This window comes from Corella eumyota, chromosome 3 (genome assembly GCF_963082875.1).
Source record: "Corella eumyota chromosome 3, kaCorEumy4.1, whole genome shotgun sequence".
Classification (NCBI taxonomy): domain Eukaryota; kingdom Metazoa; phylum Chordata; class Ascidiacea; order Phlebobranchia; family Corellidae; genus Corella; species Corella eumyota.
In genome coordinates this window covers 8,170,451-8,196,832 of record NC_137492.1, presented here as the reverse complement: position 1 = coordinate 8,196,832, position 26,382 = coordinate 8,170,451, and the positions used below count along the sequence as shown (strand labels likewise).

At 30.4% G+C, this 26,382-nt stretch overlaps 4 protein-coding genes across 7 annotated transcripts; 2 read left to right on the top strand and 2 right to left on the bottom strand.

The window, feature by feature from the left end:
- Positions 1-3,726: 3,726 nt before the first annotated feature.
- LOC145745361 (uncharacterized) lies at positions 3,727-5,742 on the bottom strand. Its single transcript, XM_082563413.1, has 4 exons — positions 5,136-5,742; positions 4,874-5,029; positions 4,676-4,787; positions 3,727-4,611 (listed from the first exon to the last, which is right to left on the bottom strand). Exons 1-4 carry the CDS (start codon positions 5,289-5,291, stop codon positions 3,923-3,925), a joined length of 1,113 nt encoding a protein of 370 aa, XP_082419539.1. The 5' UTR covers positions 5,292-5,742; the 3' UTR covers positions 3,727-3,922.
- A 932-nt stretch (positions 5,743-6,674) lies between these two features.
- On the top strand, positions 6,675-11,679 carry LOC145744526 (uncharacterized). Of its 4 annotated transcripts, none has more exons than XM_082562384.1 (14): positions 6,675-6,811; positions 7,072-7,152; positions 7,499-7,654; positions 7,748-7,836; positions 7,971-7,987; positions 8,243-8,377; positions 8,526-8,642; positions 8,735-8,852; positions 8,967-9,043; positions 9,200-9,360; positions 9,421-9,851; positions 10,163-10,290; positions 10,492-10,625; positions 10,805-11,679. In XM_082562384.1, exons 1-14 carry the CDS (start codon positions 6,746-6,748, stop codon positions 11,069-11,071), a joined length of 1,977 nt encoding a protein of 658 aa, XP_082418510.1. In that variant the 5' UTR covers positions 6,675-6,745; the 3' UTR covers positions 11,072-11,679. The 4 variants fall into 4 exon arrangements, with proteins under 4 accessions (XP_082418510.1, XP_082418511.1, XP_082418509.1 ...); XM_082562385.1 differs by having other exon boundaries at positions 7,965-7,987; positions 8,967-8,995; XM_082562383.1 differs by having other exon boundaries at positions 7,965-7,987.
- LOC145744527 (transmembrane anterior posterior transformation protein 1 homolog) lies at positions 11,645-15,990 on the bottom strand. The gene is made up of 11 exons (XM_082562388.1): positions 15,857-15,990; positions 15,338-15,474; positions 15,069-15,190; positions 14,384-14,543; positions 14,123-14,258; positions 13,794-13,948; positions 13,422-13,572; positions 12,996-13,177; positions 12,743-12,819; positions 12,399-12,686; positions 11,645-12,335 (listed from the first exon to the last, which is right to left on the bottom strand). Exons 1-11 carry the CDS (start codon positions 15,885-15,887, stop codon positions 12,164-12,166), a joined length of 1,611 nt encoding a protein of 536 aa, XP_082418514.1. The 5' UTR covers positions 15,888-15,990; the 3' UTR covers positions 11,645-12,163.
- Positions 15,991-16,303: 313 nt separating this feature from the next.
- Positions 16,304-25,959, top strand: LOC145745041 (ferric reductase 1-like). The gene is made up of 14 exons (XM_082563026.1): positions 16,304-16,963; positions 17,370-17,564; positions 17,848-18,010; positions 18,259-18,352; positions 18,585-18,690; positions 20,052-20,240; positions 20,544-20,700; positions 20,933-21,056; positions 21,697-21,811; positions 22,718-22,804; positions 23,785-23,959; positions 24,565-24,690; positions 24,891-24,964; positions 25,339-25,959. Exons 1-14 carry the CDS (start codon positions 16,811-16,813, stop codon positions 25,435-25,437), a joined length of 1,857 nt encoding a protein of 618 aa, XP_082419152.1. The 5' UTR covers positions 16,304-16,810; the 3' UTR covers positions 25,438-25,959.
- Positions 25,960-26,382: the final 423 nt, after the last annotated feature.

Below are 26,382 nucleotides of genomic sequence, written 5' to 3'. Positions count from 1 at the left end.
ATGGTAATATTAAGCAATTGAAGGCAGTTTTTTTTGGTTGTCAAGTCATATTTAAACGTATTGTATTAGTTTATCGATGGTAAAATTGCCTTTACTTTATTAGCAGTATAAAAGTTATAAACTAGCTTACCACAATTCAGTTTAATAACCCTTTTTATGCAATTCAGTTAAATAACGACTTCAACTATTGTTTTTTCATTTACCACATTAAAACTTGTTAATCATTAAGCTATTTTTTCTTAACGTTTTAGGTTTACGAGCCTGATATAGTTTTCCATGTATGTAGCCAATTAAGTAGTGAGTAGCCAATTCTGTGATTTAAAGTTTTAAAAATTACTAAGCATTAATTTTTAAAACGGGTTTTCAGCGCACTAAAAAAATAATAAGGGTTGTAATCGTTTGCTATTGCCAGTAACTCTATTAAGTTATAATTAAATCGCAAGTTGTATTAGAAAATGTTTAAAATATTTAGTAAACGTATAAAAATATTAAAAGAAAATAAATTTGTTATATTAAAATCACAAAGAAAACTTATTTCTAAACTGCAATAAATAAACATAAGAGGAGTAATCAAACTAACAAAATGGAAAGCGATTCTTGTGAAGAAAATTTGTCACGTGACTCACATAAAACGCAACGTGACACCGATGAAATTATCGTTATTTCCAGCGACTCCGACGAGGACGTAAACCCTTTACAAAAGGAAAGTGACAAAGTCATTTTAAATACAAATCTCACAAAAACACAATTGAATACCACAACAACACCATTTACAACCACAACAACACAATCAACAACCACATCGACATCATCAACAACCACAACTACCACATCAATAACCATAACACCACTATTTACAACTACAACAACCTTATCAACAACCACAAAAACCCCATCAACAACCACAACACCAATATCAACAACCACAACAACATCATCATCAACCACAACAACAAATGCAGGATCTGCGAGTGTCAGCGAAAAGTTACTTACTGCAATAAAGTCAAACCCAACCGCAGCTCAGCCTGATGTAACACAATAACCTGAAGCAAAAACTCCAATCACAGTCCGTTCTGTTCAAACACAGCAACAGTGTCCTGCAACAACAACCCCAAGCACAAATCAGCCAGGTCAAATACAGCAATCTAAATTAACAACTAAAAGTACAGTTCAGCCAGACCAATCGGTTGCCACAGGTTCTTTGATGGGGCAAGAAGAATATGCCGAGTTTAAAGTAAATGTTCCCTTTATTGAATATACTCTAAGAGGGAAACCAGCTAAATATTTAGGCTACTTAGTGACTGGTACTGCATGTGCATCGATACCAATGTTTTTTGGTTTTAGTCTGTTTAGTGCTGATGACAAAGCTAAACTACTGCTTGGTGTACTAGCAGCAATAGTTGAATGCAGAAAAGCATATGTTAATAGAACCCAACGAGGTTCTCTTTCAATTCACATCATCGCTGAAAACGAGGAGGAATCAGACAAGCTAATTCGTGACTATAGTTCCGGTACAATGCTGAATAGATTAAACAACTTTCTTGCTACATGGCCCGAAAAATATGATGTTGGTAGGTTTGATTCGATCTCGTTAGAAAATTTCGAAAAAATCGAAACAGACGAAAGCTATAAAGAGATGAAACAGGATGGAGATGCAAGAATTAAACGCATTTTGGAAGAGGTTAGTTTGTCCTATCGTAATTTTAATTTTGAAAGAAGTCATTCTATCCTGTTAAATATCGAACTGATTACTTTGTAGCGAATGCAACTATCTTAATGTGTTTTTTTACAGATTAAGTCTCCCGAGAAAAGCGGTAAGTGTTTTTTATGGCTGTTTCCATAAAAAAATAAATAGATATGACCTGAAAATTTTATGTTCAGAGGAAATGTCTTTAAATTTTACAAATGAGCAACTACAGATGTTGGAGCAAAAAACGCTTTCCGGTAAATCTCAGTTACCGGACGACCAGGAAAGTGTTTCTAGCGGATACGGAAGCATGGCACCAAGTATGTTCAGTGATGGCCAACGCAGCGTGATCAGTGAAACTGAAACAACTGCGCCAACAAGTGGACCATCGCCACCAAAACGAGCTAAATTAGCGGGAGAGAAAAAAAAGCATTATTTAGACAAACATAAAGGTTAGAAATAATACCTACAATAAATAACGATAAGCGTTGATTTATCCAATATAAAAGCATTATTACTTTATATTTGCAAATAAATAAATATTAATTTTTAGATCTATTACAAAATAAGGACGATTTAGAAAAACTCTTTAAAGCGGATGGTACGTTTTTATTACACAACTAGTAGTGTTAAAAACATAAACAAAAACATATTGAAAATTTATTTTTTTATAAACATCTAAAAATTATAATTAGTTTTAACGTTTATAACTAATTTGTATAGAAAATACAGGAAATCTAAAACAAAATACGAATTTCGATAAATTATACTTGGAGCTAAAGACCCTGCATAAATTCGGAGCAAACATAAATTGCATTCCTAAACTCACCAAACTCTATGTCTCAAGTTTAATTACAGATAGATTCGATACCGCTATGGAAATCATTACCGAAATGACTTCACTAATTGAAAACTGTACTCGATTGGACGAACGCCAAGTCGAAATATTTGCTTATACTCGAAGAAGTAAAGGCATACACAAAGACCTGGAAGGAATTTTGTTTTATGGAGTTGCAATAAATATGGTAATAAATAATAGTGATAATTCTAACGAAATTGTTAGAATTTTAAAGTTAGCCATAATGGAAATACCTGGGTATATTTGCCATACTACGATCCAAAACCGAAAAAGTGTAGTACAGGGTCATATTGCTCCATTTTTACAGAAAGTTGAAACTTTTGTTATTAACAACAAATACCTAGACGCCAAAAAAAAGCTGACTGTTTACTTATGATAGGGCGTAGTAAACACATATTGGGACTCGATGGTATTTTACAAAATTATAAAACTGGGTTGAGTTTGATGGATAGCGAGTATGGTTTAAGTGCGACTAAATATCAAGTTTACGGCAAAATTTTATCTAACATTGGGAGATATTGTTTTTATAATTCATTATACACGGAGGCAAAAGACAGTTATTTTCAAGCAATTAAAGCTTACGAAGTGGCTGGGGATATAAGCGACTTTAGGAGAAAATGGTGGATTGATTCTTGTAATAACCAGTTATTTCTTATTAGCCAAAAATGTAAATTACAAGATAATGAAAATTGACGATATAAAAAATTTAAAAAAGCCTTTAAGCTTTAGGTTGGTTTAATATTAGAAGGGGGTTTCCTGAAAAAAAAGAAAAGGGGCGGATCGTTTTAGAAGCTATAAAAGCAAACACAGCGTTAAAATCACTTCAAAAAAGGCAAAAACTATAATATTATATAATGAGAATTTTTTTTTAAATATAAACTTTTCTAATATAAACATCCTATATGTTGTAATAATTCAAAGCATATTTTTATCGACTCCCTGCTTAACTTAAGTCAAAATCAAATCTTTTAGCAAAGTGTTTAAAAAGATTACCGTGCGATTTTAAAATATTTTTTTGTATATAAACTTAAAGCCATGTGTTGAATAGTTTGCAACAACAATTACTTTGTTTTTAATTTACATTTTGTGTGCCTTAATTTAATTAGCAATAATATAAGTTTGTATATACTGTATATTTAATCTCGTTTTTAACTATACGCCTAATAAATAATAACAGCAATCCATTTTTTATGACCAGACTATATTTCATTTAAAAAATATTTACAAAAATTAAAGAAAAAAAATAAACCAATTTACAATTGGTTTCTTGTCAAAAACAAACAATATTGAAACAATTTAGTTTTAAGTGATTAAAATAACACTTGAACAACCAGTTATATACCAACTTCAAACCAGACAAACCAGAAAGAACCAATTTAGTTCAAATTGTCATAAAAGTCATCCAACGAACCACTTGCCTCCTCGTAAATTGGTTCCGCGTTGTCTTGATTAGCTGGTTCGGTCTGGTTGACTGGTTCGGGTTGGTCCTCTGGTACTTGGTCGTAAATATCGTCGGGATTTTCTTGGCTCGCAGTAACGTCGTCATTTTCTGTGACGTCATTATGCGCTTCATTCTGATCTTGCTGATTGTTAGTGACGTCGTCATGCGTAGCTTGCGGCTCCTGCTGGTCTTCGGTGACGTCATTATTGGTATCGATTTCGTCATAAGTATCTTCTGGTCCATTTTCGTTGGTTGGAGTGACGTCACTGTCGCCTTCTTGGTTGGATTCATCGTGGGTGACTTCATCCGATACTTCTTCTTTTGAAAGGTTTTGGCTTACGTCATTAATTGGAGTTTCGTAAACATTTTCTTCTTCGACTTCATGGGCTCTCTTGTCATCCTGGTGGTCATGTTCTTGTGCAATTTCTGGCGCGACGTTATTTTCTTCGGTTTTAACTTCGGCAACGTCGGCTTTAGAGACCAACAGGTCGGGTTCGGAAGTCACGGGGTCAGGTTCAGGAGTCACGTAGTCCACGGTCTCATGGTCGGGTGTTGAGGGCACCGGGTTAGGATCAACCTCTTTCTTGGGTTCAACCTTTGCAGGTTCGCTTTTCAAAGCATTATCTACATAATAAAATTTAAGTTAAAAATCGTGTTGTTAAATATAATTTAAAAACTCAAAAATTACCCCTTCGTTTTCTAATAGATTTAGAAACAGCATTTCCCTTTCCCAGATAAGCAATGTTGCTTATTTGGTTTCCAGCTCGGATTGCTCGCAATGTTTCGGGGTCGTCGGCTACCTACAACAATCGGTGGTTGTTATGTCACAATGTCACTTAATTATTAAAACAAAGAGACTTTTACGCATTATACACACTGTACTTACGGAAGTAAACTTTGCCTTGTTTTTTTCAAAGTCACTTTTATATTTATTCTGGCTTATCAATTCACTTTGTTTCTTGGCATTCTCAAGTATTGGAGTCGTACTAACGCTCGTGAAACCTGTACCTTTTCCTTTATCATATTTCTCTTTGTATTTGTTCTAAAAGGTAAAAAAAAACTTCATAGACATGAAATTTTCATCGAAAACTTGTGAACAATTATTATATGAACACGTGACTAATTGAGCAAGCGGTCACGTGACTCACCGTGCTCTGTTGTTTTGACATGCGCAGTGAGTGCTGCATAGCCGGCGTCATGTAAGCGTTTTTTGAGGCATTTTTCGCCCATCTTTTTTTCTTTTCTTCGTCGGTTTCTGGCATTTTTGCTAAAATATTTTCAAATACCTTAATGTAAAAAAACATATTTATAGTTTTATTCAATCTCAAAAACTCGATTTTTTATGTTTTAAAAACCTTTTAAGATATAGTAAAACAATCTTTAATGGCTCTATTTAGTTAATTTTTGCATCTATTTATATTGTTTCTTGACATTCTACACTTTTACATTAAACTACTTGGTTATACGCTTATTTCTCGCCCCAAACACTTTAAACAATTTAAAGACCAATTAATTGAAAATAAGGAAGTAAATTAAAGCCTTAGTGATGAAAAAAAGGAAATTGTGACATGACTCAATCTAGTTCGACACAATTTCTTTATTATATTTGCTTATTCTCAAAAAAATTTTAACATTTTGCTTTTTGTTTCTATAAAAAAAATTTAGTAATAAACCCATTGTTTCTTAATTTAAACAAATTTTAAAATTCAGAATAATTTCAAACACACAGCATTTTTTTCACTCTTCCCGCTTTTCTAAATATAGTTATCTTTTTTTCAATAGCTTTTAATCTTTATAATACACTTTTACATCAAGCTTAAATGACTGTGACGTCATAAAAGTATAATTACCCCACTGCAAACCGAATATAAATCCAATTTATTTTAAGCTATCAGAAATACTCTCTCCTGCAAATTAAATATTCAATAGCCGGACATTAAGATTTTCACTACTGGGAGCATGTATACAAGATATAGAAGCAAGCAAACATGACGCCATTTCCTCCTCCTTTCTCTCTTTGTTTCTCTTTTTCCTCCTCTTTACTTCCTCGTGTTATGACGTAACAAGCAATAGACAGAGCAAAAAGAAAACAAACAACAAAAACCTATTTTGCACCCCTTCTTAATTAACTAATTTGTAAAACCTAAAATTTAAACAAAAAATTAACAAAAAATGTAATATTATTGTATTAAGATAAATGCAACCCAAAATAATTTCAAATTTTGCATTACTTTCTAGTTAACAGATTGAAATTTATGACTGAATTTAACCCACTATAATTTGTTCATTATTTTATATCACATAGTTGTTGATAATATTAGCATTAACAATTTAGTTATAACCACATTTAAAAATGTAATTTAGCTGCAAAATATACTTTACTTTGTTTTCTTTTTACCATTTTTGATATTACCACAAGGAAGTCGCAAAATTGCAAATTTTCCCGATTTAAAGATGGATGATTCAATTTCCGTGACGTCACAGACTCACCTGTGACAAGACAATGGCGGTAAAGTGACTTCAAACATTCTCGTGAAAAGTGAATCACGGTTTGAAAAAGATAAGATATAGATTTTTTATATTGTTTAACTATAAGTAAAAATACTAAAAAACTATGGTGATTAGGACAATTATAAGAACAATATATAATGTAAGATTATTAATATAACAATACAACATTGTTATCAGCATTGTTTAAAACAAACAAACGTTTTTGATTGAGTAATAACACGTTTGAAGTTTCGTGGAGTGAGTAAAAATGAGGGAAATTTTAACAGCTGCAGTGATAGATGTGGAAAAAAGGCTAGAACCCAATAAACATTACGTGAGTACAATTTTTTTAATCGGGATTTTAATCGTCGAAATTTGGTCGCAACTATCAACCTACAATTTCCCGCAATAATTTTTTCGCGCACCACAAACGGCAGTTTTATTTATTTAGCAGGGCTACAGTTTTATCTCATTAATTCTTGCTTTACATCATTTGCCTTGTTTAAAATTAAATTGATTGCAATTAAATATAAGTTTCTTTATCTGAGTGCATGTCGTTTTGTTTATGACGTCATCAGGTTCTTTGTTACGCAGGTGTACTGCATCGAAGTGACGTGGAACGATGGAACGAAGCAAATGATCGGAAGAAAATTTACAGAGATTTTTGAAATGCACGTAAGTTAAATTTACTATGCATATTATCTATTAAGGTTACAAAACAATACACAGTATAAAATTGTGTAGTCATTAAAACAATGCCTTAGATATAAATTCTAACAAATTCTGCTTAAAGTCTTAACTCAGTTTACAATTATTATATCTATGTTAACGATTAACATTAATAATTTTAAAATCTTAGTTTTTTGATTTGTTAATTTTTTTTTAATTTATTAAAAATCTACAAAAAACTCGAGACAGGGTCAAAGCATTATTTGTTTAAGCCATCCAACATTATAGATAAAAAATGGAGAAAATTTACAACATACATGCAAACCCTGCTATTAAAAAGTGCATTATTTAGAGAACTCTACTTGAAACTTTTCCGAATGAAGCTGGCAAACATGATTCCGATAAACGAATAATTCCATTTTTACCAGGGAAGGTTTTATTTAAAAGAAGCGACAAAACAAAAGAACTCACTCTAAGTCGTATCCCACACATCGATGATTATTGCAGGGTAAGTGTTGCTAATAACAAATCCAACATACCAAACAAACCAATATTTAATACCGTAGAGAAACAATTAGAAGAAAATAACTTTAATTTTTAGAAACTAGTGATTTTGCCCAGAATAGGCAACTCGCACATAGTGCTATCATTTTTTGAAATGAACTCCACCGATATGGGAATCAAAAAAGGGTAAACTTTTAAATTTCTGTTGACCAAAACCTAAATATCTAGAAACAAATAAAAACGTTTTTCGCTACTTTAAATTGATTGTATTTAATTTTTTTGTGAATAATTAGTTGCATTGTTTTATGTTTCAGCGGCAGTGTGCAGAATGAAAGTGGTAAGTACCCTAATTAACCATTTTTAAAACCTAAGTTGACTACATTATCCTATGGTTTTGCAATAAAATTTTTACAATATTAAAATGTGATTAGTAAAAAGTATCGTAGCCATGCAATGCTGGGTCTAAAGGCAAATAGAAGACCCTTGGTGTTGCCTAACTTTAAAACTTTCCGACAAACTGTAATCCAATTTACTGACCATACTACCACAAGGCACCATTTTTTTCGACATTCAAACAAGTTATTTAACATAGGCAGTGCGTCATCGATAACAGGACCTATGTTGGTGGAAAAATATGTTGCAATTGCTGAATACAAAGCTGAGTCTAAAGCACAAGTCAGTCTTCAAGTTGGTGATCCCGTGGATGTTGTTAAAAAAACTGACAGCGGTAAGCATATCTAATCCCCAACTAAGCATTTTTTCAAAGGCTACTTGAAATAAATTTTCTGATGAAACAAAAATTCAGTTAAGGTTAAAAAAAAATAAAAAACAAATTAGTAATGATGACAACATACATTATATTTGTTACGTCATAGGCTGGTGGATTGTGGTAAACGCAAGTGGAATGAACGGCTGGGTTCCAGCTGCTTATATTTGGAAGGAAGGAGGAACTGGGGAAGAAGACTTATCCTCCCAAATTTATGAATTTGAAGGCAAGAAATTTTTTGATGCAAACTGGGCAAATACTTTAAACATAAAGTCACGTAGTTAATAAATATACAATGTACCATTTCGTATGTTTTAGGCTCATGGTATATTGCAATTCAAAGTTACACAGCAAAATCTGACGCCGAGCTTTCTTTTCCCAGTGGAGCTGAGATTTTGGTTTACGAGAAAAGATTGGACGGGTGGTGGAACGTGAGGTGCCGGGTTTGAATTTACACACAAAATATTTAATTTTTTTTTAAATCAACATTTTCATATTTCCAAAATAAATATGCTTTTCTACGTAAAAATAAGCTTTATGTTTTTGGTAGATACAATGGCCTCACTGGAGAGGTCCCAGGTTCGTACTTAGAAAAAGATACAAGAACAAATGTTAACAGAAACACTGGTCAGTCGAATACTTTTAAAACTTAAAAACCAAATAAACAAAAAATATTTCGCCTTTAATTATAACAAACATCTTATTATACGCATTTCTTTCTATTTTTAAATTTTCAAAGAAACAAAAGCATGATAATATACGAAGCTTTATATTTTCCTATAGTACCGGAAATGCCTGAAACTCTAGCGCCAAAAGTGCCTTACATGGATCAAAGTCAAAGTACCATGTTGGAAAACGAACAGGACGACGATTACGTAGCTATGTGTGACGTCACAAACCCAATGGAAGGCGAATTGGAGTTTAGATCGGGAGATACCGTAAAAGTAAGGGGAAAATTTTAAATTATTAAATTATTTTTATTTGAACTTTGTTTATCCCAAAAGGTTCTTGACCGATCGGACGACCTCTGGTGGTTGGCGTATGTGGGATCACGTGAAGGTTGGGTTAATCCCTACAACCTTTCGCAGAAAAAAAGTTCCACGCCCTCATACTCTAGCGCTACGTCATCATTTCCGGGTACTGTGTCATCGTTATCAAGCGACACGTCATCGTTTTTCAGCAATCTGTCATCGGTTTCTAGTACAATGTCACCAGGAATGGGTAAATCCCCAAATCTCCCACGCAAACGATTTCAGGAACCAAACGAAAGCCCAACAAAGGGCAAAAGAGGGCCAGAAAGACCCCCGCAACCCGATTTTAACAAGTCAAGTAGTCAGAACCGTCTCCCGTCCCCTCCACGAAGCAAGAAAAACAACAAAGTCGGGGATGAGTGGTTGAATACTTACAAAACACCGTTTAGTACACCACAAATCGGGTGAGTACGATTATTGCTTTTGGTAAACACGATGTAACCGATCAAGTACGATCAACAGTTTTTTCTAACAAAAAATGGCACGATTAACGTTTTTAGTTTTTATCGCTTATTTAAACAGGCAATGCATCATTTTAAATCAGATTAATTTTCAAAAAATTTAGAAGATTTTTTTTATGTTGGAGGCCTTATTTAGTTGTGGTAATAGCAAAGTAATATATCAGATCATTAGAGCTAACAGTTAAAAAAGATAATATAAAATAAAAAATAAATAAACCTAACTATGAGATTTGGGTTGTGCATATTTTGTTTAGAAATTTGGAAAAGATAGCATACAGGGGCGACAAGCCCGCTCAGGACCCATCCAACTTACATATTTCATCTAAGGGTAAACACACAACGGTAAAAGAGTATGGATCAGACTATTTCCCGGAAATACCAGGTTAAAAATAAAAAAAACCTTTTATAAATATGTTGTATACGCTTTATAGTTCTATTACAATTGTGTATGCATTTTTTTATTCACTTAAATTACCTAATCTACTTTTTACAGTTAATGTTAAATTAATTGTTACAAAAATGGAACTAATTTAAAAATAAGATACTTAAACAGCGCAAAAGTTTAATTTGAATACGTTCACAGATTTTTTAAGCGAATTGAATCAACTTCAAATGGGAGATTTCCAACCTCAACAAAGTAAACCGATTGAGTCGGAATTATGGTTCAAGGATGTGACTAGGCAGGTGGCGGAAAGAGCTTTACTTACGGAAGGAAGGGTAAAAAATAAGTAGATAAATGACTAAAAGTAGCAACTAATAATAAACAAGCAAAGCACAACACTTTAAAATAGTGGTCTTGTAATCTTTTTGTGATTTCTTTTAAAATTTTTTTAGTTTTATAAAAATAAGTCTTCTTAACGAATATTTTAAACGCTAAACTTGATATTTTACAACAGGAAGGATACTTTATTGTACGTAGAAGCCAAGCTAGTAATTGCCCTTACTCGATGACCCTTCTTCACAACGGTTCGATCATCAATTTTCACATCAGAAGAAGACCGGACAATCAGTTTGCAACTGGCGCATATTCAGAAGGTGAAACAACCTTCTCAAGCGTTAAAGAAATGGTTGATTTCTATGGCCGAAGTCCTTTGGCTGTTGGAGAAAATACTATCGAGTTGAAGGGAACACCGCCAAAAGTCGGGGGTTTAACACATTTTTAAATTAAATTTTAATGCAATGGTATACTTGAGAAAAGGATTTTTGCCTTATATTATACGCCATATATTGCCACTTTTGCGGTACCAGTTAAATACGCAATAAACCTTATTCTTATAATTTTTAAAATGGTTCAATATAAACTGCACTTTTTTGTATATATTTTTATCCTCGATGTAGGAAGGCCGACTGCACCACCTAGAAATAGAAGAACATCAGTTACCCAGACCCAGTCTCGAGTTGCCTGTGGCAGTTTGGGATATTATAGATTGTAATTGCCCGATAGTTAAGTTGTTGATGAAATGCTGGCTCAGCAGAATTTCATACCGTTTATAGCATAGCGCATTACTTAAGGGCGTACAGCATGAGATCAATGGTGATCAAACCAGGACCTCATGTAGTGTAGGAAGTGTTCTGACCACTACGCCATACTGCAAGGCATATTGTATATATAAATGTATTATTACAACGTATTAGTGTACATCGTTACTTAAACTATTCTTACATTGTTACTAAACCATAGTGTTAATTTAAGAAAGATGTGTTTTATTTATATATTAACTAAGTTTTGTAATCGGAGAATTATTTTATTTGTAAACTAAAATGAAATGTATCGCAATAAATATATTTGAAGAAATAAAATGATTCGTAAAACTTATATACTAAAAAGCAACGATACTAACATATTAAGAAATACACATAGCTACATATTGTAACCAAGGTAACACAGTAAATACCTAAATATAAGTAAATATCTGGTTTGAAACGCTAAATGTTTATTACAACTATGGCAATTCAAAATACTGGCATTTTATTTAGTAGTGTAAAACCAAATACGATAGTGTGTATAATAACCATGAAATGTAACTTAAACTTTTCAACCTCTTAAAATAGGTAAGCCAAGTATTAAGTATTAGAACAATGTAATACCATGAAAGTAGAACAGAGTACCTAATACCATGCTAACATATTATGGCAGCAAATCAATAGTTATCATGTTCACTGGCCACTGCATTATACAATGAATATTAAATACATCAACACAGTAATTAACCCTTGTCTGTTTATATGACCAATATTTTTTAGTCTAGTTTAGGTTAAGTCCCTTCCTCTGCTATGGCTGAACCAAAATTGATTTGCCTTTTACGTTGGGAATCCCCATGTGACCCCAAAATCACAGGGTCGCCGTTAAATTGCTCGGATTTGTTTTGAGCTTGCGCCTCAGCCGACACAAAGTGATCAACAGAGGGCGCCCTTAATGACCTTGCTCTAAAAAAGTTTTTAAATTATTTAAAAATTTAAGTTTTTACCATAAGTTAAAAAAGTATTTACCTTGCAGGTGTTGTCATTTCTCTTTTAACATTTTCAGACTTATTCGATGGTGGGCTTGAATATATTTTATCCCCACTTTGGTTTTTTTTATTCACCCCTTTGTCTTTAGATGGGGTCTTCAAATTGGACACCAAAATAGTCTTGTTACCCCTTTGTTCAAAGGGGTCAACAACAGATAATTTTGCGGTCGTTTGGCCCCCGTTTGTGGCTTCAGCGACATCGTCCTTGATGTAATGGCAAGCTTTTCCCAGTATTATAATACTGATCAAAACTTTAAGTAAGACCAAACTAAAAAAACAAGTGTGATTAAAAAAAATAGATTCTTAAATAATCAAAATACTTACATAATGTAGCCGACTAAAATGACCAAGCCTCCTGTAAAGCCATGAAAATCAACTGAGATTCTAGTGACATGAAATATCTTGAAAATACATTTTAATTTATATATAACTTGTATTAAAAGGGGTTTACGGTAACCCAATAAAATGAAAAGTTAGTCTAAAACATAAAACTATAAAAAACTACAAATATTTGAATTTTTTTAATAAAGATGGTATTGCACCTTTTAATTACACATTAAATTTATAGTATACCGACCAGCACAGCAAGTGGTAGTGGGATGAATCCTAATCTTCTAGAGACCACATCCGAATGATCAGATATCGAACCTTTGCAGCGACTACTTGTGACATCATAGGCAAACGTGGCCCTGTATTCCTTGTAGGAATTGATTGGGATGTGATTGAATTTCAACACAAATGCATGTTTAAACCAATCAACTGTTAGAAATATAAAAGGGTGGTTTAAGATTCCACCACTTAGGACCAGGGTAAGCCTGAACCAATCGAGGAAAGCAGGCACTTAAGATATTGTAAAATATAACTACCTTAAATATATTACAAAGTCAACCTTATCACTAATTAGCTGTGTTAACCAAGTTAATTAAAATTTAAACAAAAATAAAAACAACAAAAATGTTTAATCCAGAGTGTACAAAGCAAATTATAACAAAGTTAAACCTACTAATATATTCTGAGCAGATGACAGCAATCATGTTGGGAAGAAGGTCCATAAAATGTTCATAATTCCAATCATATTGTTGCATGTTTCTTAAAAACACGATCATCATTAAAGCCAAGTAGTGGAACCTTTCACGAATATCTGAACATGATATCTAAAATAAATACACAATATTAAAACAGTTATTTCCACTAGTTTTTCTAACAAAATCAATGTTAAAGACCTTATATCAAAATTTTATTTTAAAAATATTTAAAGAATATATACATTTCAAAAAAGTTAAAAAAAAATAAAAAAGCTGTTTTATTTACATTAGCCTAAAAAAGCCTAACTTTAAAATATCTTGTTTGAAAACTCTTACAAAGTTGGAGTTACCTGAAACAAATTATTCTTGTCGTATTTCTTAAACACTGTTCCCTTAATTTCCACAAAGTTGTTTGCCATCATTATCGTTAACAACACTTTATTATGAGAATTGAAAGCTACGTTTAATGTTGTAGCCTCAAACAAAACTAATATTGCGTGCATGACTGAGCACCAATCACATCAAAGTTAAGAAAACATAACAAAAAAAGGTTAATTATATATGATAAACCTACAAATACCTATAGTATACTACAAGATAAAAATAATAAAAATAAATAATTTTTTTATTTATAAGAAATAAAATAGGTATTACTTTTTAATTAATCTAAAAAGGATACAGACATAAATAATGGCAAGTACAAGATGTGGCAAAACCTTTAATCTTTCTCTTTTATGTTTGTTTGATTCTGTTGCAGTGAAAAACAAGGCATCTAGAATATCTTGACCGAAAGATGAAAATAATCGATCTGCTACCTGAATAAATTAAATTACCTTTTTTTAAGATTGCAAAACCAAGTATTTGCAATGAATACTCTTTTTGGTACAAATTTAACCACTATACTATATTTTAGTAAAATTACTTACAGCAATAAACTTACCTCTAACATGTTGTAAATGATGTAAAGTTTCATTAATGTTTGAGCACGAACCAGATGATAAATAAATGAAGTATCAATATAAGACATAAACACAACACAAGTAACAAAGATCACCCCTTTTAATATATCACAACTCTGGGATGGATCCAAAATAGGACGCCTGCAAAATAAATGTATATATAATTATTTTTTACATTAAAAAAATTGCACTTAGCTTACTTACATGAGGTCATTTGTTTGATCGCCACTGCTTTTACTTAGTGGCCCTTGAGTAAAATGCTATTTAGTGTGGTGTAAAATACTTTCCAAACTACATGAGATCCCAGGTTCGATCCCCAGTGATGTCATGCTGCAGCACACTTTAAGTAAAGCGCAATAAACAGTATGCTTTTCTGCTGAGCCAGCACCTAATCAGCAGCTTAAAGATCAGGCAATTATTATCTATAATATTCCAAACTGCCACAGGCATCTCGAGACTGAGTCAAAGTACCTGTTGTTACTCTTTGAAGATAAATATATATCCAAAAAAGCAAAAAAAAAACATACAAACCTTTAACAGGTTAATTATATGGCAAGTGGTTTATAATTTCCAAAACTGCCAAAATCAAGTTAAGACTGAGTAGGTTATTTTAATTAATTTTTTTAAAGAATTATAAACATTTAAAAAAGAAAAACTACACCTAACCCTTGCAATAACGAAAATGGTGCAGTTGCAAGTTTTAAAATTGCAAACAAAATTCTCAAAGGAAGAAAAGTAAAAACATAAAGAAATACATCCCAGCATAATAATGAACCATAAATCATCATCTAAAAAACCAATAGTTTAAAATAAAAATAAGTTTTTTGTTAACACAATACTTTTAACATATTTCAAAGTCTGCATTGAATGTATTTGTTAACCAAGTATAACATGTTTTTAGTTTACAGGATAAAACTGTAAATAATTTTTTTTACCTTCTCAATTTCTCGAGGTTGTTTTAGAAAAGTATAAACCCTTTCCCTTCTTTCAGTATACCGAGCATCATTTTGATCCATAGAATAACCATGTGTCAACTCACGCGAAAAGTACTCGAACAATTTGAATCGTTTCACTAAAAACATTACAATTTTTATATACCTAATTAGTTCTAGCTAAAAGACAAACACGTTAAGTTATCTAAATCTATAAATATATTCATATAAAAACAAACGTCATATGTCAAACATAAAGTATTTTTTACTCATCACTATTTAGTTGCCTTTACCAGTTTAAGATTATTTTAAACTTATGATGTTTATTTGTTTGGTTTTACATTCTTCTAATTGTGGAATGGTATTAAGAAGCATAGCCAAAGTTAAGGTGTTATATAATACCATTTAAAAAAATGTTAAGACATAAGACCAATTTTTAAACAAAACATGCAACAACAAAAAACAGAAACTTTCGGATTATAAAATTTGCAAAATGGGGTCAAAAAATTTAGTTTTACCAACCTTTTGTTGTTTTCTTATTTGAACGATTCATTGTGATATTTATAACGTTTAAATACAGTTCTAAAATCTATAACTTAATTTTAAATTAAAATATGGGTTCAAAGCTTAGGCCACGTGCACTTGTTATCTTTAATGTTATTGAATCCATTACAGTAAAAACTTTTTTCGAAATAGTAAACTAAAAGTTTAAAAAGTTGCTACTTTTATTTCGGTCTGGTTGTTAAAGAAAAAGGCAACGAGCTATAAATGCGTTTAAAAGAAAATTTCCGGCACAACACTGAATGACCGATCAGTTGTTAGTAATTAAGTTGCCCACAAGCTAGATATGTTCTCCATCATTTAAATAATTAAAATTGAAGATATTTAAATGGCATGATCAGATTGTAATGTTGGGTAAAACAAAACGTTTTTCGTGAATAAGTTATGTAAATTTAAATAGCTAGCTATCAAATAACAAGCTCGGTATGGCGCTTCTCGTAATTCAAGAACGTTAAAAATAAATAATTGACGAATCACGGTATGGCAGCGTGACAATGCACATAAATTAATTCGTAATTACAAGCGTAAGCGGCCTTACCTTAGTTCTAAATTTAAATAAAAACCCGGCATGAGTTAACCTAAAATAAAGTTTTCGAAGTAAGAGATTTTAATAGATATTTGAGAAAATATCGCTGATATTGCCTGGGGTCAAATTTTCGTCACACGTTAAAATGTGTTGGTATAAAAGAGATGTCGTATTTTTATTACACTTAATTTAAGGAAATACGCAAATTGGCTGTAATAATATCAGTCTGAGGCGTGGTTCTAACAGTTTGCGTGGTTCTAACAGTTTGTAAGTAGAATTAAACCGTATTTTTTTAAATATATGATTTATTTTATAAAGCTAGACATTTATTTACAAAAACATACGCAAGAAATTAAGGTGTAATTAGGCTTTAACACAACGCTAAAACTATGAACTGGTTAGTTTTTGTTGTTTTGATATGTTATTCCGCGCTATGCCACGGCTTCGACGACACTACTTGTGGAACAACAAAACAATGTCTTAAAAGTGCAGAGAATTGTAACGTCACCCAACCGAGTTGTTTATTTTTTTCGTACACCTTCGTAAGTTTGTTTAATTGATTAAAAAAAAACTTTTTTTTATTAAAATTCGCTAAATAACTTACTAAATTATAAATAACATTTTTAAAATAAATTATATTTACAAATTTAATTATTTGTTGTATTATCATTAAAATATAACAAAAGTCCTTGACATTTGAATAAGCAATGTAATTTTTGTTTCAGAATATAAAAAATTGTAAATTAAAAAATAATAAACATTAAAAAAAAAGATTACATAAACCAATTTTAAAACAATTTAAAACACTATATAATTATTTTTATTTCTTATGCCAAACATTTTTTTAAGGGGTAATTAAAATATAGAATTAAAATTTTTGACAAAAACACAAGAACATTTCTAATTTGCATATAACAGTTTTGGAATTTTTAAATTTTTTTTTGTTAGAATGCAGCAATGCAAGAATTTACACTTGAGTTAAGTGGGAGCCAAGGGGATGGAACTAATTATGTAGCAGTTGGGTTCTCCCCCACAGGATTAATGGAGAATAGTGATGTGTATTATTGTATCGGAAATCAACTTAGGTCTGCTGTGATTCAGTCTCAAAATTCTAGAACAACGATTTCAGCACCCAGTCTACCAGTATGTTTGATAAATTTTTTTTTAAATTATTGGATTTTTTATATACACTTTATTATTTTTGATCCCAAATAAGAATTAAACATAAGACCTTGATTTAACATAAATTTCAACTCTTAATTTGAATTTCACATTGTTGTAAAGGCATACCACCACCTGCTTTCTTGAGTATACATGTAGCACACTTAAGATGCGAAATTGTTGACATAAGGTTTTTATATTACATTCCAACTCCCCCCTCCCTTTTCCCATACGAAAAAATTATTTATTAAATAATAAACATTAGGCGGGAGTAGTTACTACATCAACAGCAACAAATGGAGGAGTGGCTGAATGTTCATTTACGAGAGCTGCAAGCATAACAAAAACAATCGAGAACAACATTGCTGAACCATTCAACTTAGTCACTACAAATTACCAAGTACTTTTGGCTCAAGGGGCATATACAGGTATAAGAGCGTAGTCCTGTTACTATATTTAGTCATAATTACTCATAGTTTAAGTAATTATGACTAAATATACTAACAGGTAATTACTGTAAATTAAGTAATATTATAATGTCATAAGAGTGCCTAAATGTATAAATTTTTGTTAAATCCTTATAAAATAATTATTTCATACCTCCTTTTATTTGACTTGATGCTTATCTTTAAAATAAAAAATTAACAAAGCTGATTTGGTTTGCTATGCATTCTAGGTTCTGAACCTTTATATCATTTCGATAACAAATTTTCCCTTGGCTTAACTAATTTTACTGAGATGCCTGGAGCTACAACCCCTGCTCCTCCTGCGTAAGTATCACAATATTAATACAAGTTTTGTTTTTTTCCAGAGCTAAAAGTAAAATTAAAAGTTTAAATATATTAGATTTTAATAAGAAGATTATTTAAATTCATAGGAAGACAATGCAAAACTATTAAATTTTATTTTGTGTGAAAAAGATTTAAACTAAACACCAACATGTTTTTGTTGTATATTTTAAAAAGTTTATAGCCACAACTTTAAACAATTTATTATATACAGAGGAAATGACCTAACTAGTGGATGTGGAAGGACAAAAGGATGTTTCAGATCCCCTGCTAATTGCCAAACTACCTCAACGTCTTGTCGATTTGTCTCATTTACTTACGTAAGTCATATTTTTTAAATCACTCTTTAAAGATTAATGGCAGGCAATGTCAGTACTCTACCATACATTTTTACTGTTAGTGGACAATAAAAATCATGGGATCTCTATCACTTTCGCACGCCCGAATTTAACAAGGCGTTATAACCTAAGTATGGAAATTGTTCAACCAGACATTAAAAGTTAGTTGAAATATGTTTTAATGAGTATAACTTAGTCCGCTTTACGAGTCAGATGTGTTAATGGGTAAACTGAATATGTGAGGGTTAGGGTAAGGGTTTAATTTATGCAACCTCTTTGTTTAATTACATGTGCCGTATTTCGGTTACACACCCTGTTTATGTAGGGCGTGCGAAATTAATAGAGATCCAAATCATGAATCAAATACACCCTTGTATGTAGAGTACACTTTACCATTTTTTGTTTGCTATTTAAAAAATAATTAACACAGATATAGTAGAGTCTTGTGATATTTTCAGGGTAAATACTAAGCCTATCTTCTTTTTTTGTTATAACAACAAACCTATATGCTATAGAAGGGAAACAATAAATGTTATATAACATACAGTTATCAATTAATTAATGTGACACCTTATGTAAAACCAAAATTATCCCCTAAATTTCTTTGTTATTTTTTTTATAGGATAAAGGATGTAACTAATGTATATACGTTTTGTGTATGTCATTATTTCCTTACCAATTATGACATCACAGTCTGTATTGTTTAAATAAATAACTAAAATAGGTAGGATTAACTTTGCAGGCCAATTTTAATTATTTAGTAGTTGCTCTGTCAACCAATGTAATGTCACAAACAATTCTTTGTCAAGTAAAATTAACAGGCATTTACTAATTTCCATATAATTTAATAAGAAAAAGTCTGGGAAAGAATAAAAACAAAAGCAAAACAGTTCATTAGTTATAAAAACATTTCATACATGGTTTCACACAACTACTAATTCCAAGAACTAATTTGTCATAAAACATGTTTTCAATTTTTAAAAGACTTTTGGCAGCTAAATATGTATTATTGCTGGCAAGGGGTTAAATTGTCATGTCATTTTTCTGATTTAGCGGCCTTCTGATTCTTCCTACTTTGTTGTTATGGCGGGGGAAAGTTATGACATCACGTTTTAGTTTCCACAAACTGTAGCTGATTAATTACATGAATAATTACTGCATATCTTTAGGTCTTTTTTAGTAATTTTTTTTATATGGCGTTGACATTATATTTCAGACTAAGAAAAAAAATTTTAAATCATTTTTTTAGGACTTAGTAAAAAGGCTTAAAATAGTCAGGAATTAAATTTTCTTCCTTAAACAAATTTTTTACCTTTTTTTATTTAGAAATTTATCCTTTTTAGAACTCTGCCGCAAATACATTTGACTTTGAGATTTATGGAGGTACAGGTGCTTCAAGCCAATACGCAGCCATGGCATTTGGGACAAGCACAAGAATGGAGAATGCTGATATGTATTACTGCACAAACTCAAAGTTTCAATCTGGGGTTATCACTGCTAACCAACAAACCCCAACAGATCTTCCTCTTCAGGTTTTTATTTTAAAATTTTGCTAATTTAGGATGCAGATTTTTTTTAGTTAAAATGTAATATAAGATGTTCTTAATAATGTCTTTAAAACTCAGTAAGGATATATACCATTATTTTTTTATTATTTTAATAGCTAGTAATTTTTAAATTTTATTTAAATACTAAAACACATAATTATTATTAAAACAATGTAGTTCTTTAAATGTATATAAAGACTACACATCAAGGCTTAACAGAGTTTTATTTCTATATACAAATATTAAAAAAGACCCCAAAAACTTAAACCCTACTTAAATAAATTTTAGGCTGGCATTACTAGTCCTGAGTTCGGCACAAATGGAGGAGCATTATACTGTAGATTCACCAGAAGTGCAAGTATAACAAAGAGTGGAGTTAGCATTGATTTCAACTTACAAACTACCTCATATTACCTACTCTTCGCAGTGGGAACTACTAATGCAGGTAAGTTTAATGTTTCTACAAAAATAACAAATTCATGGAACTATAGTTATTGTTTTTTAGGTTTGTTTAAAACAAAATATTAAGCATTTATAACCGTCCAAAATAGCAGCTTATATATTTTTTAAACTTATCACTAAACATAAAATAAAAAGTGTTATTAGATGCAACTCAATACACAAGTGCACATTCTTCTTTGAATTGTGACATTATAAACACAATTATATAACATTAGGTGGGAGTGTAACCTACCACACCCCTTCAGGAAGAGTTGGATCAGATGCAACAATTGACTTTAAGGAGAATGTTGATATTGGGGGAGGAGGCAGCAACAGTTTCGACCTTGTAAAAGCTCATGCGTAAGTTGGCATTTGTTTTAGATTAATGAACTTAAAAGAAATGTATGAGATGAATAGCATGTAAGACCACAAATTTATCTTTTTTGATATATTCTTAAACAGGTAGTAAAATCACATCTGAGTGTGTTAATTATTATCTATTTTAAATTCTGTTTAAAATTAACTGCAAGTTCACCATGATGTTTCAAAATTTTTACTTATTAAACTTGGGCTTGTATTGTTTGTTAATACTACCATATGCCATTAAAAAGATCTGTTTATTTTGTGCGATTATAAATGAATAAATACTCAAAAGATAAATATATTAACTCAGAAACCAAATAAATATAGTGACTTGGTAAGTTCGGTTACACTGCCTCATTATTTATTTTGACAAACAACTTTTTACTACGTACTAGTTTTATTGTCCCTGCCTACTCTTAAGTTGCCATTTTTATTTTCTACTGTACTGTTTAACCTGATTTTTTTTTTTTTTTTATCTTAGCATAACTTGAAAACATTACAGGTTAACCACAGGACAAGGCTTTAAATAACAACCTGTATCAAACCTTAAATTTCTATTTGTAATTTTTATTACCCACTGAGCCACATCACTAGCATTCTATTCTACACAAACTTTAAAATATAAATTTGTTTACAGATGCCTGATGTTAATAGCTTGGATGACTTGTGTAAGTATTGGTGTGATTATCGCAAGACATTTTAAACCTTTGTGGCATGGAAGTACCTGTTTTGGAGTCAAGGTTTGGTTTCAGGTTAGTGATTTGTTATGATTTATAAGATTATGACATCATAATAAATGAAGGTTAGTGACACATTATTGAAAAACGTTTTACCGAATGAACATTTGACCAAAAACCCCTTTTTACCGACAATGAGACAATTTCTATGAACCCCCTCTTACTTATACCCCTTTTTGGAATTTTACCTGAAAGTTGGTTAAATGTTGTTTTATGGGTTTTATTATAATTATATTTATTCTACTAAATAAAAAAAAATCAATTCATAAACAAAAAAAAAACATAACCTAGTTTCAATGCAGAGTTTGGTATAAAATTATGCTATTACTCATGTGCTTTGAAACAGGAAATAAACTTTGAAACAGGAAATAAACTCTAACAACCTAACATATCTGTACAATGTTAGTTAACGTTATACATTTACTTCAAAATTTATGGTTAGTTTAATGCATTGTTTAAATACAAATTCATTAGTATAGGAAGCAATATAGGAAATACAAATGTTTTGATGCCCTATATGAGTGAAATTTTTCATGGAAATAATTGTTTAAATTTCTGATTGAAATAACATTTTTAGGAAATTACCTTTATTTTTGTTTTTCATTTTTATTTAAAGAGTATATATGTTGCATTTTTTTAAATAAACTTGACATTTATGACAATTTTAAAACAACTTAAAAATTTTTAATATATTGTTTGTGTAAAAAAATTTATTTAAAAAACTTCATAATACCCAATCAACCATGCTGATTAGTTTTATATAATATTTATAAAAGCAATTAAAGGCCTTATTCGAATTACCTAAATCCAAATAAATTATACATATATACTAAATAAGTCGAGAATTAAACAAAATTAGGATAGTATTTAATTAACTTTTAAAATTTTTTCATTAATTTTAAATATATATTCATGTTGTAGGTTCATAGGACACTAATGGTTACTGCACTTGCTTGCACTGTTATTGCATTTATTCTCATTTTTGTGTTCAAAGAAGGCTACAGCGAGGTATGTATATAGTTAATATGTTATTTTTTAACTTTTAAATTCAGATAAATATAAAGTTTAGGCTATTGCTGCTCTTACGACCCAAAAAATATTAATTTTATAGGTTTTTTTTGTTTTAGAATTTAAAAAATTTTAAAAATAAAAAAAGTATAATTGCATTTTTAAATAAAAATGACCAATTTTTTTAGTTTTTGCAATATCATTAAACACAATAGAATACAAGCCTTAGTAGCTATGACCACCACAAAAGTAAACTTTATCACACCCTTGGTAATTAGACCCATATACCATCACCCTTACAACAAATAGGTGATTTGAAAGGATTTCTGTCTGGTCATTGTTTTCTATACAATTTCTATATAAATTAAACCCAACTTAAACGTAGAACCCTTTCAATTCTACAGTTGTATGCTTCCAATCCACAACAATGGAATAATTTAAAGTTTTAGCTCAATGGGTTTAATTGTATGGATTAGGCTTATGTTAACTAACAACCAACTTAATGTTTATTTTAGTAGGTTTTAAATCAAATTATTGTTTACCTAACAACCTGGTTAATATTGATTTAATAAACCAAAATTAAGAGTCAATACGAAAACTAAAAATAATATTTTTTTAATAACTGAAACAATAATCTAATAAAGTTTAGTGGGTGATATAAATGTCTGTAGGTTGAAAAAAAAACTGTAAAAAACTGCTATTTGTGGTGCACAGGTTATATCTTACTGGCAAATGTTAGTTTAAAATTGTAAATATATTCGACAATTAAAATACAGATGATAGGGCTCGCAATTAATTGCTAATTAATAATTATTATAAAGGATATATATGTAAGAGATACAATTAAAATCCAGCCACTGTCAATAATTTTTTTTCCCAGTTTTATTCAAATATTTGTTATAACTTCGGTTAAATCTATTTAAACATTACAATATTTATCATAAAGTATTTACACAAAATACTTTTATTTTATTTTTTAGACCGCAGGTGCCCATCCAATTTTGGGTATTATCGTGACTGGGTTGTGCATATTAAACCCCGCTATGGCTCTGTGTAGACCCCATCCCAACACTCCAAAACGTCCTATCTTTAACTGGGCTCACTTTTTAGTAGGCTCTCTAGCTAGAGTACTTGCAATTGCTACCATCTTTCTAGGTAGGTCTAAATTTTTTTAACTGGGACATCCTTTCAGTTGGGATTTGGTGTTATCTTAAATAAAAAAAAGTTTTGGTGTTATATTAACTAAAAAATTTTTAAAGCAAATGGTTAAAATGACATTTTAATGTATTAAAGATATATTTTAATTTGTGGTTTATGGTTAACTGTTAAACTTACACAAGGGTGCTTCAGGTTACTTAAACACTCTTATTAGTGCACTCAACCATTACAACACCTTATTTTCTCTTTATGACAAGGCATTTTTTGTAATGACATTACACTTTCTTATTTTAACAACATCTAAACCTGTTTTGTTAGCATTTGATGTTAAACAAAACTGGTTTAACTTTCCTTCTAAAAGTGAAATTCTATCTTTTTAAACATCAATTTACCAATATGATTTAATCTAATAATAGATTGTGCTTAAGCCCTTTTTAACTGTTTATTAACTGTAATACTGTAGTCTGGTCAAAATATATTAAAAAAGTTAAGCAATGGAAAAAAAATCAAAATACATACAAAATACCATAACTAGTTTTTTTTAAAACATATTTTAAATAAAAAATAAACTGAATTAAAATATTAATTTTTAAAATTTTTAGGAGTTGATCTTCGGTTACTTGACTTACCGGAATGGGACACATGGGTGTTGGTTGGGTTTGTTTGCTTCCATGTTATTACTGAGATCGTACTTGAGATACTCTCCGCAGTGTATGAACATATACCAGGTATGTCTCTACTGTCATCAAGTGGTGACTAAAATTGAAAAAATTAATTAAAGCATTTTGGCTAAACCTTTTTTTTGTTTTTTGAAATTACTTTATAAAACTATCAGTATATATCTTGTTATTTATTTTGTGTTAAGGGTTTATTTATTAAATAACTTAAGTATTAATTTTGTATTTATGTTTATGTTATGTTGTTGTAGCATACAAAAAAGTAAGATCAGAATTAGAAGATATTCCGATGGGAAATGGTGAAAAACCGGACAATCCACCTAGGGTAAATGCCACAATTTTTACTTTTTTAAGAACAACCGTCATGATTTTTTTGACATTTATACTTGATGTGTGAAAGCAGACTTTAAAGCCTTAACATAGATAACTATTTGTTAACCTTATCCAGTCTTGAGTTGACTTTGGCAGTTTGGGATATTATTGATTATAATTTTCTGATATTCAATCTGCTGTTTGGTTTTTGGCCTTTTATTAGTTTTTACTGTCCATAGCACCTCACTTAAGGGTCCTACAGCATGGAAGTAGAAGCGTTTGAATTTAAAACTTTATTTAATAAAGCCAAGTGTTTTAACCAATGCAATATGATGTGAGCGCTGTTTTTTTTATTAAATTAATTTAATTTCTTTTGCTTTTTCACAGGGCGCTACATATAAATACATAGTCCTCGGTATTTATGTGATTGGCAACATTGCATTTTTAATCACGTTCATTGTTGCAGTTGCACAAGTTGCAGGATAAAAGTTTAGAAAATTGTTTATAGTTTAAGTTACATGGCAAAACTATATAAAATATCACAAATTTAACTCAACATATGATGCTTGTAGTAAAAAAATTGAATTATTTAGCTTATTATCGACGGATAAGTTTAATTTACATGGAAATTTAACGTTTTACTATCTACAATAGCCTACTTTTAATCCAATTTTACTACTTATTTTATGTTTTAATTTAGGCTTTTTAACCTATTATATTAACCATGGTTTTAAATTCATTTTTAATTTGTAAATATAAGTTTTTCTTTTTATGCAGAATAGTGGTCTCAAAATATATTAATTTAATGTACCATAAAATTTTAAATAGTGTAACACTTCACAAAAATATTATCTGTTGCAAAGTTTTAAGGTAAAAATGTATGTTGTTATATAACATATACAGATTTTTAACCTCATATATTTATACGTATAACACCCTACTTGATAACCATTTTTTAATTTTTAAGTTACTACTTAAAAACTTTGTTCATTTAATTCCATCCTTAACTTAAAATGATAACTTTTTCATTACACTTGTTTTATATTAAAGGCAAATGGCAAAATTATTATTCCAATCTGATTTTATTAATAAAGTTATTACCAAAATTGTCTTGAACTAGGCTTAAGCCTTACATTATTTGGAACACTGGTTACCTTTCATTATTAGTAGTAGGTAAGGTTATTGTGCTATATTATTTAGTTATGCAAGCAGCCTAATAGAAAAATTGAGCACTAAAATAAAGTGCTAGTAATATAACATTTTAAAGTCTTATGTATTTAATTAGTAAGTAATAATTTGAGGCATGCAGCTGAAGTATAAATATTGCCAGGCTCAACTTAATTTACTTCATGTAGATAAACTTTAGTATTGTTGTTTATACTTCTATTTTTTTTTCATATTACCTATTTACTGGTAATATTTGTACATTAT

Excerpts from the sequence above, each read along its gene's own strand:
- LOC145745361 (XM_082563413.1), bottom strand. The coding sequence starts at position 5,291 with ATGTTTTTTTACATTAAGGTATTTGAAAATATTTTAGCAAAAATGCCA. Across the intron at positions 5,030-5,135 it reads TGTCAAAACAACAGAGCACG|AACAAATACAAAGAGAAATA; the intron begins GTGAGTCACGTG and ends TTTACCTTTTAG. Across the intron at positions 4,612-4,675 it reads ATCTATTAGAAAACGAAGGG|ATAATGCTTTGAAAAGCGAA; the intron begins GTAATTTTTGAG and ends TTTATTATGTAG.
- LOC145744526 (XM_082562383.1), top strand. The coding sequence starts at position 6,746 with ATGAGGGAAATTTTAACAGCTGCAGTGATAGATGTGGAAAAAAGGCTA. Across the intron at positions 7,988-8,242 it reads CAGTGTGCAGAATGAAAGTG|GCAGTGCGTCATCGATAACA; the intron begins GTAAGTACCCTA and ends TATTTAACATAG. Across the intron at positions 9,852-10,162 it reads TTTAGTACACCACAAATCGG|AAATTTGGAAAAGATAGCAT; the intron begins GTGAGTACGATT and ends TATTTTGTTTAG.
- LOC145744527 (XM_082562388.1), bottom strand. The coding sequence starts at position 15,887 with ATGAATCGTTCAAATAAGAAAACAACAAAAG. Across the intron at positions 15,475-15,856 it reads AAATAAGAAAACAACAAAAG|TGAAACGATTCAAATTGTTC; the intron begins GTTGGTAAAACT and ends TAATGTTTTTAG. Across the intron at positions 12,336-12,398 it reads GAAATGACAACACCTGCAAG|AGCAAGGTCATTAAGGGCGC; the intron begins GTAAATACTTTT and ends AAACTTTTTTAG.
- LOC145745041 (XM_082563026.1), top strand. The coding sequence starts at position 16,811 with ATGAACTGGTTAGTTTTTGTTGTTTTGATATGTTATTCCGCGCTATGC. Across the intron at positions 17,565-17,847 it reads TTTCAGCACCCAGTCTACCA|GCGGGAGTAGTTACTACATC; the intron begins GTATGTTTGATA and ends AATAAACATTAG. Across the intron at positions 24,691-24,890 it reads AGTGTATGAACATATACCAG|CATACAAAAAAGTAAGATCA; the intron begins GTATGTCTCTAC and ends ATGTTGTTGTAG.